The sequence below is a fragment of the Castor canadensis genome, chromosome 3 (assembly GCF_047511655.1).
Source record: "Castor canadensis chromosome 3, mCasCan1.hap1v2, whole genome shotgun sequence".
In the NCBI taxonomy this organism is placed as follows: domain Eukaryota; kingdom Metazoa; phylum Chordata; class Mammalia; order Rodentia; family Castoridae; genus Castor; species Castor canadensis.
Genome location: NC_133388.1, coordinates 190,174,778 through 190,186,110, shown reverse-complemented (window position 1 = coordinate 190,186,110; position 11,333 = coordinate 190,174,778). Strand labels below are relative to the sequence as shown.

At 47.9% G+C, this 11,333-nt stretch overlaps 1 protein-coding gene across 1 annotated transcript in view; it reads right to left on the bottom strand.

Annotated features, from left to right (window-relative positions):
- Positions 1-8,151: 8,151 nt before the first annotated feature.
- The window catches only part of Tg (thyroglobulin), a 222,818-nt gene continuing 219,636 nt past the window's right edge, over positions 8,152-11,333 (bottom strand). The window contains exons 46-48 of the mRNA XM_074069262.1: positions 11,061-11,195; positions 9,323-9,510; positions 8,152-8,372 (exon numbers count right to left, since the gene is read on the bottom strand). Coding sequence (XP_073925363.1) covers positions 8,254-8,372; positions 9,323-9,510; positions 11,061-11,195 — 442 coding nt within the window. The 3' untranslated portion in view covers positions 8,152-8,253. The remainder of the gene's footprint in view (positions 8,373-9,322; positions 9,511-11,060; positions 11,196-11,333) is intronic.

Here is an 11,333-nt window from a genome sequence, read left to right as displayed (position 1 = left end):
AATAAGCTAGCTAGAGATGAAGACGATTTGCCTGACAAGGTGAAAGGAGTTTCCGATTTCTTCTGATGAGCTAAAGGAGGGAAAAAGAAGAAAACAGAATCAGTTCTCACTGGGTTTTACATGCTAGCGGGAGGCTGGGTCTGGGGAAAAGTCTGGAAAATGATCACTGTCCAATAGAACAATTGCCAAGAAATCAGAATTATCAATTATCATATATCAAGTGGTTTCCTGATGTTTCGGCATTACCCTGGTCTTTGGTAAGAGTCTGCCACATTGGTTGCAGGTTTGAGAAGCAGATGTTGAGGGAAGAAGCCAAGGCAACAGGTGCAGGGGGCCGAGGCTGAGTGAGGTTACTGCAGTTCTGAGCATAGTGTTCTGAAGGTGAGGGCATGAGAAGGAACTGTCTGGGGATCTCCACATGGCACCCACAGGACATTGCTAGGGCATCACAGGTGACCAAGCAACAGGGTTGGTGATGAATTCCAATGTCATGGCAGGGAGCTAGGTTATTTTTTTTGCTAAAGGGAAACTTCCAAGCCTGGCTTGGCCAGAGGAGAGGGCTACTTCCTAAGGGAAGGCCCAGTCTCTTGGAAAGAAAGTAGTCTCATCAGTGGGGAATTTTACAGGCTACTGAGTCCTGACAGCTCTGCATCTGGGTGCACTTGTTTACAGCTGTTGTCTAGGAAACCACTGTACTATTGGAAGCTGCATTGCCTTCTGGCATGGCTGGGGGTGCCAGTCCAGCAGGAAGCTCAGCTTGGGTGCAGCCCTCTAGCTGTCTGTCAGTCCTGGACAGCTCAATGTCTGAGACTGACTTCTCAGTGCCATTTCCAGTCTATCTCATTGCTTTCCCCAGAGTTCACAAGGAGGGTAGTGAGCTTCCCCAGGCATGCGGGATGGGAACCAGACCTGTTTGTTCTCATTAAAAGAAAAAGTGACCACGTAAGAGATTAGAGAATTGGGGTAAATGAGATCATTTCCATAGGCTCTAGAGCACAGGACTCAGAGAGACACTTTGCAGTCCTCCAACTGCCCCCTGCCCAGAGAGGATAGGCTTGTTACTGGCTGCAAACAACATTCTGTGGCAGAGAAGAGAGTCCCCAGTGGCCTAGAGGGGCCCAGGTAGAATTCATGACAGGAAAGAGAAAAAGGAGATCTCAAGAGAGAAAAGAGGCTAAGCGCTCTAAGTCAGCCACTTTGTGTGCAAATGCTGGGAGGTAGAAGCTGTCTGTGTTGGTGTTGACCTCAGCAAGTAGCTGTTCTGGAATGCTGCTGTTTTCTGACTCTCATCCCCACCCCCCCAATACACCACGGCCACCATCAAGCTTGTTGTCTATGTAGAAAGTAGGAAGGTCTCAGTCAGAAGTGCTGGTTTTGGACATTGAACAGCCCAGTAGCCATGGCTGCCATTGATATGTGGTCAGACAATGAGGTGTCAGAGCAGGGCTCTGTTGAGCAAGCCAGAAGGCAGCTGTATCTCACTGAGGAAGTCGGGTCCTGCATGGAACCTTGTGTGGCCTCTTCAAAGTGGGGCCCCTGCTTCCAAGTAACCTGAGTGCTCTGTCGGGATAAGGAAAGGACCTATGAGCACTGAGTGGGGTTAGGAGTCCCACTTGGCTCCTTTGTAGGGTTGGCCCCAGCTCTGTTTCTGGAGAAGTAACCCTATTCCCCCACTGATTTATGAAACATGGTGTGACACAGTGGGTGGGGAAGAACTCAATGAAGAAAAAGAGCCCAGGAGTTGGTGTCTGATAAATGACTCACAGGGAAGCCCAAGGGCCACCTGCAAGATTGTGGGCAAGTCACTTAGCCTTCTGAGCCTGAGTCTGAGTGTCCTCTGATCATCTGAGCCATGAAGATCGGATGGGCCACAGACATTTGTAGCTCAGACCTTGTGGACACTCACAGGATGGTCAGATAGGTAGGAAAGAGTCAAGGAGTAGAGGTCTGGTGATCTAGGATGGTTCCTCATTAGTCAGCAAAGCCACTTGGTGAGGCCATGTCACTCCATCTCCAAGCTTCCTGCCAGATCCTGATGACATGTGTCCTTGGCACATGGAATAAGGCTGGCCAGGCTGAGCTACTGTTGACCTGCCCTCCCAGATGTCATGGGGCCCTTAAAAAAGTGGTTGTGGGAAAGTCAGGTAATGCCTCTTGCTTCCTTGGATCCAGCTAATGAAGCTTGACTTTATGTCTGTCTACACCATCATGGACATGAACCCTTGGCCCCCATTTCCTCACGCTTATGAACCAGAAGGAAGGCAGAAAAGAGGAAGACTGATATTGTTTTTCTGGTATGTGTGTGAAACCACATACAGTCAGAGAATTTTGACCCCCAAACTGGCCATACTCTACCTGAGAGATCAAAGTCAAAGACTAGTGATAAGCTCGCTCTCCTGGCTCCTATCACCACTAGTTCTGTCCCAGGATCCACTGAATGTATGTGAGGTGTTACACACTTGTGAGCAGGTGCCACCTGTAGGAATGAATTTAGGACATTAATGCAATATAGAGCTTATAGAATCTCGACTTTGGAAGATTATTGGGCACCCAATCCATGGAATATGCTCAATGCCAATACATTCTCCCCAGATTGGCCCAGCCAGAAGGTCTTGGTCTTAATTTATGCTGTGTATGCCTTGGGGTAACAGTCCCGTCTCTTTTCTGGCTGTCAGAGGAGGTCACCCTTAGCTCCCAGGGGTCCCTGTCTAGCCCTTGTCTAAAGGCTCCCTATATCTCAGGCTCAGCGATGGTATGTGAAATCCTTCTCATGCTTGGGGCTTGGGATGTAACTGATCTCCTCCCTGCTGCTTCTGTTCACCTTCCTTTGCCACCATATCTTTTTGATTTTGGCTAGAGCAAGTTCTGTGCTTTTAAGATCTTCAGAGGAAGGCACTTCACCTGCTGGGACCCAGCCCTGGGCCTTCTCCACTAAGGCTATTGTCCCTCTTCCCAGGGACAGCTGATAACCTGTGGTCCCTGACCTGCCTGTGTAGAGCTCTACAGAAGCCAGGGAAGATGGGTGGGGCTGGGCGGGTTGCAGCCCTGCAGCCTCCCTGGGCCAAATTTACATGTTCTTGGTGTCCAGGTGCACTCCTTCCTCTTTTTAATGACCCAGTGAATTTATAGCTTATCCTTCAACGGGCAGTGAGCTGTGGGCTTCAGTCTTCAAACTGCAGTCTTGTAAAGAACCTGGGACAAATTAAGTGCTTGGTGCACAAGGTGAAACAAAGTGACAAGGGCCAGGCGAAAGGCCATCACTATCCAAACAAAAAGTGCAGGTTCTTGAGAGAGACTGGTCTAACAGTCTTAACTGGTGATTACCTTTTGAGCAGTTGCAGTGTGCCAGACCTCTGTGTGCTTTTATGCAAGTTAGTTTATTCATTCATCACGCATCCTCAAGAGACACAGATTCATGTGTTTAAGGACGTGCTCAGAGATGTTAAGTAACTTTCCCTGGGATACAGAGCCAGGAAGGCACGAAGTCTGGCTTCGATACAGGTAGTCCTCTGCCATGCACATCTGTGTTTCTTCCACAGGCCACACAGACACCCGCAGTTTAGTCCCATAACAACTCTCACAGATGTTCACATCCGTTCCCCATTTTTCAGTTAAACAAACTTTGCCTCAGAAATGTGGACCTGCTGGAGGGTTGTGGTGTGGAAGGACCTCAGGGGATGCAGAAAATGGTGTGTTTGGAGCCTGAACTATAAGCTTCAGTATTCCCAAGGTCCACTAGGACCAGACTGATCCAGATAGGGCCTGCCATCAGCAGACACTGACTTTCCACACAGATGAACAGTCTGGAACGCTTCCCTTTGCCTCAAGGGCTCCCTTATTTGTTTTTGTTCGCTGCTTTTCTACTAGGCTCCACCACAGGCTGTAGCTCCCAGTTAGACACACATTCTAGCTCCTCCATTATGTGGGCACTGTCTCCTTCCTGTCACAATTACCTGCGGCCTGGAGTCAAGGGATATTTTTGGACAGCTGGATGAGGACAAGGGAGGAGAGCCATTGTTCCATCCAGAGGGGGACCCAACAAGATATGAAGAGGTTGAGAAAATCCCAAGGGTTGTCTTGGAGAAGGACTAGCAAAGTTTTTGGACAAATATTGGGCCCCATCTCACTTTTACAAGTACGCAGACTCACTCACTTCCTGGCCCTGTGACACCTTGGTAGAGCCCATGACTTAGCCACTGGCCCTATGTTTGTTTCTAAGTTCCCTCTCCTGGTCAGTCTCCCGCTGGGTCGTCCCTCCCTTTCCCACCCATGACAGGCCAGAACGTCAGCTCACATAGAAGTAATTCTGGGCATGATCTGACGCTTTGTAATCTTGTTGCAGGCCACCTGGTCAGGTCAAAGCAGGACCATAGAAGAAGGGAAAGCAATTCTAGATGTTAGCTAAAGCTTCAAATAACATGTTGTACACCAAAACTGCTCTAAAATATTGCATGACTTTAAACAACTATCAGAGTATAATAGAAATCTTCAGATCCCAAGGGGAACAATAATCCTCTTACAACGTCCAAGGACCAAGAGAGCATGAAGTCTAATTCCAGCATGCTGTTTGGCCTGTGAGCAATATATAGAAAGTCCCACTGGGGTCAGTGAAGCAAACTGTCTTTCAGTGTTGGAGTTTCCTGTGGACAGAGCATGGAGGGCTGAGTAGAGGTTTCAGGAGAAGGTAAAGCAGCCTGTGGACGGTCAAAAACAGAGTGGCTAGGGATGCAATAGAAGAGGGAAAAGAAAGGGGCAGAGCTGTGGTTTAAATATGTAATATTCTCATCATTTCCATAGCAAACCAGGAAATTGTTTCAAAAGGGATGAATAAGAAAGAGAAGACACTGGATAGAATTGCAAAATAACCAAAAGAAAAAGTGAATTTATACCATTACCCAACTTTTGGAGGTGCAGGAAGTGGGTGGCTGAATGAGCTAGATCTTCATGTTTCCCAGAAGGAAGCCCGTATGTCCAGTGTAGCATTGACAGATCACAGATGAAGGCTGACTCACATACCCAGAGTCCACGGGGCACCTGGACTCAGAGGGAATGGGTAAAAGGGGCTGCTTCCGGAGAATGGGGTTATGGCCAACTGGGAGGTCCAGGAAGTGATTCCTATGCAGAGGTGTTATTCATCTGAATTGATGAACCCTACCTTAGATCTATCAGTCTCACAGTTTGCGAACAGGAATCCATGTTTTTATTGAGCACCTCCAGTGATTATACCATCAGCCTGGTCTTGGAACTGTCACTTGCCTATGGCCTAGGCTTGTCTTCCCAGCTTTGGTGGGGACAAGGGAAGTCATTGAGTTCTTCGTGTTTCCACCAAATTGTGGGGTTGGGGAGGGGGACCTCCACCTTCTCTTGGAGAGGATCACTTGCCTTACCATCCTGCCCTCCGGGGTGCTTCAAGTTCAGGAGAAAGTTAACCTGTGACTGGGTTTCCAGATCATGTTACGCTTCCTTCCTGAGTCATGCTTTAGTGGTCTCAAGGTTCACTCTGCTTTACTTCCTGACCTTTGCATGACCCTGACCTTGGCACTGGCTGTGCTGTGACCTCCCTGACCTTTGCAATGGAGAGGCGAGCTTATGACACCTTCCTTGCTGTCCTGACTTGAACACCTGCCTACTGAGCCCTGTGGAGATGGGCCATATAGACCCCTTGGCTTCAGGGGACCTGTGTGGTATATGAGAAGGACCATCCAAGGGGAGTCTGGAGGTCAGTGTTCACAGCAGCTCCGCAAGGCTGCCGTAGGACCTGGGCTTGCATTGGCTACTCTTGTCTCAATAGGGACACTGGTTTTCTCCTGCTCAAATGCCTCACTACTATATGTTTTCCAAGAGCTGTTCTAGGGCAGGGCCATCACAGCCTGGGCCCTGGAACCCTCAGCTTTCCCATCTTTACCTTTCTCATGGACTGGTACAGAACAGGTACCCAAACCCACTGCTAACTGAGAGGACTTTGTGAGCAGCACTTTATGTTTTCTGTTCACACACATTAGCACCCATAATCAATAGGGCAAATCTGTTGAGTAGGCATTGTCTCTAGAACAGGATGTAGAAATCGGATCACTATAACAGGGCGTAAAAATAGAATGTTTTCTATCTCAGGTTGTAAACCTTGAGAACAAAATTGCAGATTTCATCCAGTGGTACCCAACCACGCACACAAGTAGGGCTCACACAGGTGGTGGGCAGAACTGTTCCACAAACCAAACCCACACCCCAATCCAACCATGGGACAAGGTGAACAACTGTTTTCAGGCTAGTGCTGGTGAATCCAGGTTTTGATACTGGTCTAGAGTAGATGCTTTATTATCAGGAAAACCATGAGCTACCTGTGGCTGAGGTGGGGTCCAAGGGCAGGATAAAATGTACATGTGACCAGGTGTAATGATTATTACTTTTCTGTGGTTGCTGTAACAAATGACAACAAACTTACGGGCTCATCACAGATTTATTGCCTCTACTTCTGTAATGAGAAACCCAACATGAATTTCAGGTGGGCTAAAGCCATGTGTTACCAGGCTCATTCCTTTCTGGAGGCTCCAGGGCAGAATTTATTCTCTTACCCTTTCCAGCTTGTAGGGCTGTGCATATTCTTAGGTCCCCAGCCCACTTTCTCCATCTTCAGAGTCAGCAAACTTGAGCTGAATTCTCTTTATGCTGTGCTCTCTCTGGTCCTCTCTTTTATCGCCCTAATCTACTTTTATTAATTCTTGTGATAACTTTGGTTCTACCTGGGCAATTCTGGTAAGTGAAGGTGATAAGCAATTGTCACCCCATCTACAGTCTTAGCTTCCCCTTGGCATGCAGCTTTGCTGTCCACAGGATTAGGACTATATAACTTTGTGGTGGACATTATTTTGCCTACCACAAATGGGGAATTATGGGAAAAATAAAATTACTTCCATCTTACACTTTGAGAAGTGTTTCTCATCCAGCAAACTTAACTAAACCCATTCTACAGATGAGGAAACTGAAAATCAGAGAAGAGTAAGAGTGGTGTCCATTCTTGACTGTGCACTGACTTCTCTAATGCCTATGTTCCAGCCCCTGAGATTTTATCAGTTTGAGGTATGGCCAGGGTATTAGGATTCTGTCAAAGTTCCCAGGTAACTAGGAACCACTGGGTCAAAGGACTGTGTGGAAGCACGCAAACACCTGGTCAACCTGGATACTGAAGCCGGTTTGTCTCACCTCCAAGTCTCACAAGAGTGTGGAGGAAAGAAAGCCTCCTGCACTTCTTCTGAGAGCAGAGTTCGACTGCATCCTTCTCTCCAGGCTGTGTGAATCCAAGCCAGGCACAGCAAGAGCCTTTCTGAGCCCTGCCCATTCCACAATAGTCACTGAGTTTTGTCTGAACTTGAGTGAGATGATGGGTGTGATGTAAATGATCACTTACATGCCATGTAAATGACAGGGACTGCTAACGAATTCCCGCCTTGGGGAGTGTGTGTGTGTGTGTGTGTGTGTGTGTGTGTGTGTGTGTGTGTGTTGTGTCTGGGAGGGAGGGAGAGGGAGAGGGAGAGAAAGAAAGGAAAGAGAGAGAGAAAGACAGAAGAGAAGAAAGAGTTTTAAACAGATTTGCTTTCACAACGTGTTCTTTAGGAAGGTAAATGTGGATGAGAATTCAGCTACCTTTGTGTGAACCCAAATTAACCCAAAACTGCAGTAGTTCTATTTCCTGGCACCTACTCTCTCTCATATTCAATCAAACCAGTCCAATTCTCCACCCTGTTGTGTCCTTGGATCTGTTCCTCCTCCCATCTCCACACTCACTGCCTTGATTCTGAGCTCACTGTCTAGACTGCTGCATCAGCCTGAGGTAGTCTTCTACCTGTTATTCTGAGCAAATCTTTCCCATTACTGAGGTGAGACTGTGTCACTCTGGTGCCTGCCCTTGTTAGAATCCCATTTTCTGTGTCACTGTCTTCCATTTACCTGACTTTCTTTCCTAATAGGACAGGGTCTTTTTTCCCCAGATCTCAGCACAGGGTTTGTGCATAGTGGATATTCCATTAAAACTGGTTGAAAACCTCAGCAGCCTGGGATTCAAACCTCAGGAAGATTGACATTAAGACATAGTTTGGTGCCATCCAAAGAATTGTTTTGAATTCACAGCACAAAGTCACTAATGCATCACTGCATGTAGACACTTTATTGAAAGCAAGTGGCATTGTATAGAATGAAATCTCCATGTTGGACATCTAGGGTGGGGCTGGAAGGGTGGGTAGGGGGTCTCAGGACTGGTCACTTGCTGTAGCTCTTGGGGCCTGACTCCAGGGGGCCCAGGAACTCTTCTCTCAGCTCAGATCCCACTTCCAAGTCCCCCTCTTCACTCCCTGCTGACTGTGCATCCTTGGCTCCATCTGAAACAGAAAGGACAGGGAGAGTTGGTCCAGACCAGACTAGGACTCCCATCTGTAGTCTTTTTCCTTTCAGTTCAAAGAGACTCCAGTCCCCAATGGGCATTTCCATTCCTGGTGACGGGGACACCAGATTCATCCCTGGGGTGTAGGGACATGCTAAGAGCAGAGGGTTACTTGAGTTTGTCAACAGAGAGCCACTTGCTCTTGGAAACTAAAAGCAGAGTTGAGAATCTAAAACATGTGTTGGACAAGGTTCCTTTTCTGTATGGTACTCCACTCCCCACAACCGTCATTGTGAACCCAGAGCATCTGTCCCTTGGGAGTAGTCCAAGACCCTGTGGGGGGGAAGCCAGTCCTCCTTCTTTGGGCCCCACTAACCTGGGTGCAAGCTTCCACCCTGACACCAGGAAAGCTGAAGGACACTCACTGTATTATGTCACTCACCTCCTCATACTCTTCTGGAAGCCTCTTAAAGGCATTGTGTTTATCTCTATATTCTAATACCTTCATTATAATTTATTTTGTCTACTTCATTTCTCTGCAAAGAAAGACGTGGGAATGCCCACCTTATCCTGGCTACAATTGTTTCTCCAAGATTTTCTATCCAGCCCTCAGGACTCTGAGAAAAGGTTCAAGAGCTCACCTTTTCTCCCCACACCAGTAGTCCAGGCTAGAAGGTGAGTGCTGCAACCTCCCAGACTTTCTTACCCCTGCCCCTGTGGTGTTCTCCCATTAGGCATCATTCTTGCTTCCTCTTCCAGCCCCCATCAGAACAGGGGGACCTTGGAAAAGGAGCTCTAGGCTCTGAGCACCTCATAGGAAACTACCAGTACCCAGTGACCCAGTGGCTCAAATATGTGCAGACTAGGCTCAACAGATAGTCCAGTCAGCAGATGCTGGGAAAACAACCAACCACCAACCCCAGCTCCTGCATGCCAGGATTTAGCTACCTGTGGCCTTCAGAGCCTGGATGTACTTGGACCAGAAGGAGCAGTCAGCTTGTTTCAGGCCTTGTCGATTGGGAAGCAGGGCACTGAACTCTTTGTAGCTCTCCCCACCCATTCGGGGGATGAAGTCAGGCCAGGGGGCTGCAAATTCAAGTGCTTTCAGCGAGAACTCATGTGGGTAGTTGGGATTTCTGGGGAAATGAGAAGGAAGAAATGCCCATGAGCAAAACGTGTCTTTTTTTTTTATCATTTTGCACCACTTCCTACTTTCTTTTGGTCTTTGAGGGCCAAATCACTCATCTTTGAATGCCAACCAGGAACCTGCCCAATCTGGTCACAGGCTGTGGCCCAAACTGAGCACTACAAAGTACTAAGTTAAAAGGTTCTTTGAGTTCCCTTTTGCAGACCATTTCTGCAAAGGAAGGGTGGGAGCTCATAACCTAGTGAGCATGATTCAGGACCTAGTTCTGCCCTTGTGACGTTCTGAATGTTCAAGAAGCTATGGTGTCCCTTCTAACTGATATCCTTTGATCTAGACACCATCCCCAATCTCTGGAATGCCCTTGTTTGTCCATGGCCTGGGTTGGAGGGTGGACCCAGAGCCGCCAGCATGCCTGCCACCAGCACACCTGCCACCTTGCCACCCAGAAGTCAACTTCCCCATGAATAGGACTTTAGAACCTCTCAGATGGGGGCCTGCCCTAGAGCTGTGGGCTGAGTGCTATCCCAGCAGGACCCACTACACCAGGCCCCACCCTCCATGCAAGGTGACTCAGACCCCTCCCTTCCCCCCAAGCACTCTCTCTTTTGCTCAGCTGCAACATTCTACTCATCCCTGAAGGCTCAGAGTAAATGTTACTTCCTCAGGGAAATATTTTCTAAAATCCTAATTAGAAGAAATGCCTTTTCCTGCTTAACCTCCATAGCAAACTGAATAACATTTTATTTTATCCTGCTTTGAATTGTGCTTGGTTTACTGGCTCAGGTTGTCAGTAGCTTATGGCTGGGGCAGGATGTTTTCACATTTCTTGGGGACCTAACAGAATTCTAGAAAATCAATGCATATCTGGCAAACAGATAAAAGGAAGTAGATTACCAGGAGGAGGGAGGAGCAGGATGTTAGGAAGTGGGGGACAGGGTATAGAGGACCACCATACTGGACGTACAGGCAGACAGGAGGAACGGGAGGCTATGGTAGATCCAGAAGGGCCACAAATACCTTAATTGCAGCTGTTGCCCTGAGGAAGTGGAGCACCCTGCAGAGGACAGAGTGGCTCTCCTAGTGGTTTGTTCCCCAAGCAACACTGGGTCATGCCTGATTTTTTTTCTTTCTTTTTTGGTTGTCCCAATGAGGACAGGGTGAGTCCTGCTGTAATGTAGTGGGTAGAAGCTAAGGATCTGCTGTGTGTCCTACAACACACAAGACATGCACAGACTAACCAGCCCCAAGTGTCTCAGTAGTGCCAAGGGTGAGAAACCCTCATCTAGAGACATCAAATACGGCTGAACAACAGAGGGCTCTGATGGGAAACTTTCTTCATAGAGATGTATGCAAAGGTAGTTTTGGCTAGAGAGGAGATCAAGAAGAGGAGTTTGATACAGAGGGAGAGTGGCTACAGATTAAAATGTCTATGAGGAGAGGCTGAATCTATTGAAGCAAAACATAGCCTTTGTGTTCAGATGAGCAGAAACAGGGAGCGAAGCACGCTGGTAGAATCCAGGGACATACTGGTCCTCTCACCCAGATCTGATGAAGTTGGAGAAGTACTGCATGATTTTCAGTGACAGGCTTTTCTCCTCCAGAGAGAACTGCCCACTGTAGGCAGGATAGAAGGGCAATCCGAAGGCATACTGGACATCTGCCAGCAATTCTAGGCTGAGAAACAAGGGAAAGGAGAGGAAAATGTTAAGGGAACAGTAACCCACTGGTGAGTCCAAACAAGCCCAAACCCAGCACTCCTCCTAACAAAGAATTTGTATACGGTTCTGGTTTAGTCTCAGTCTAGCTGAGATA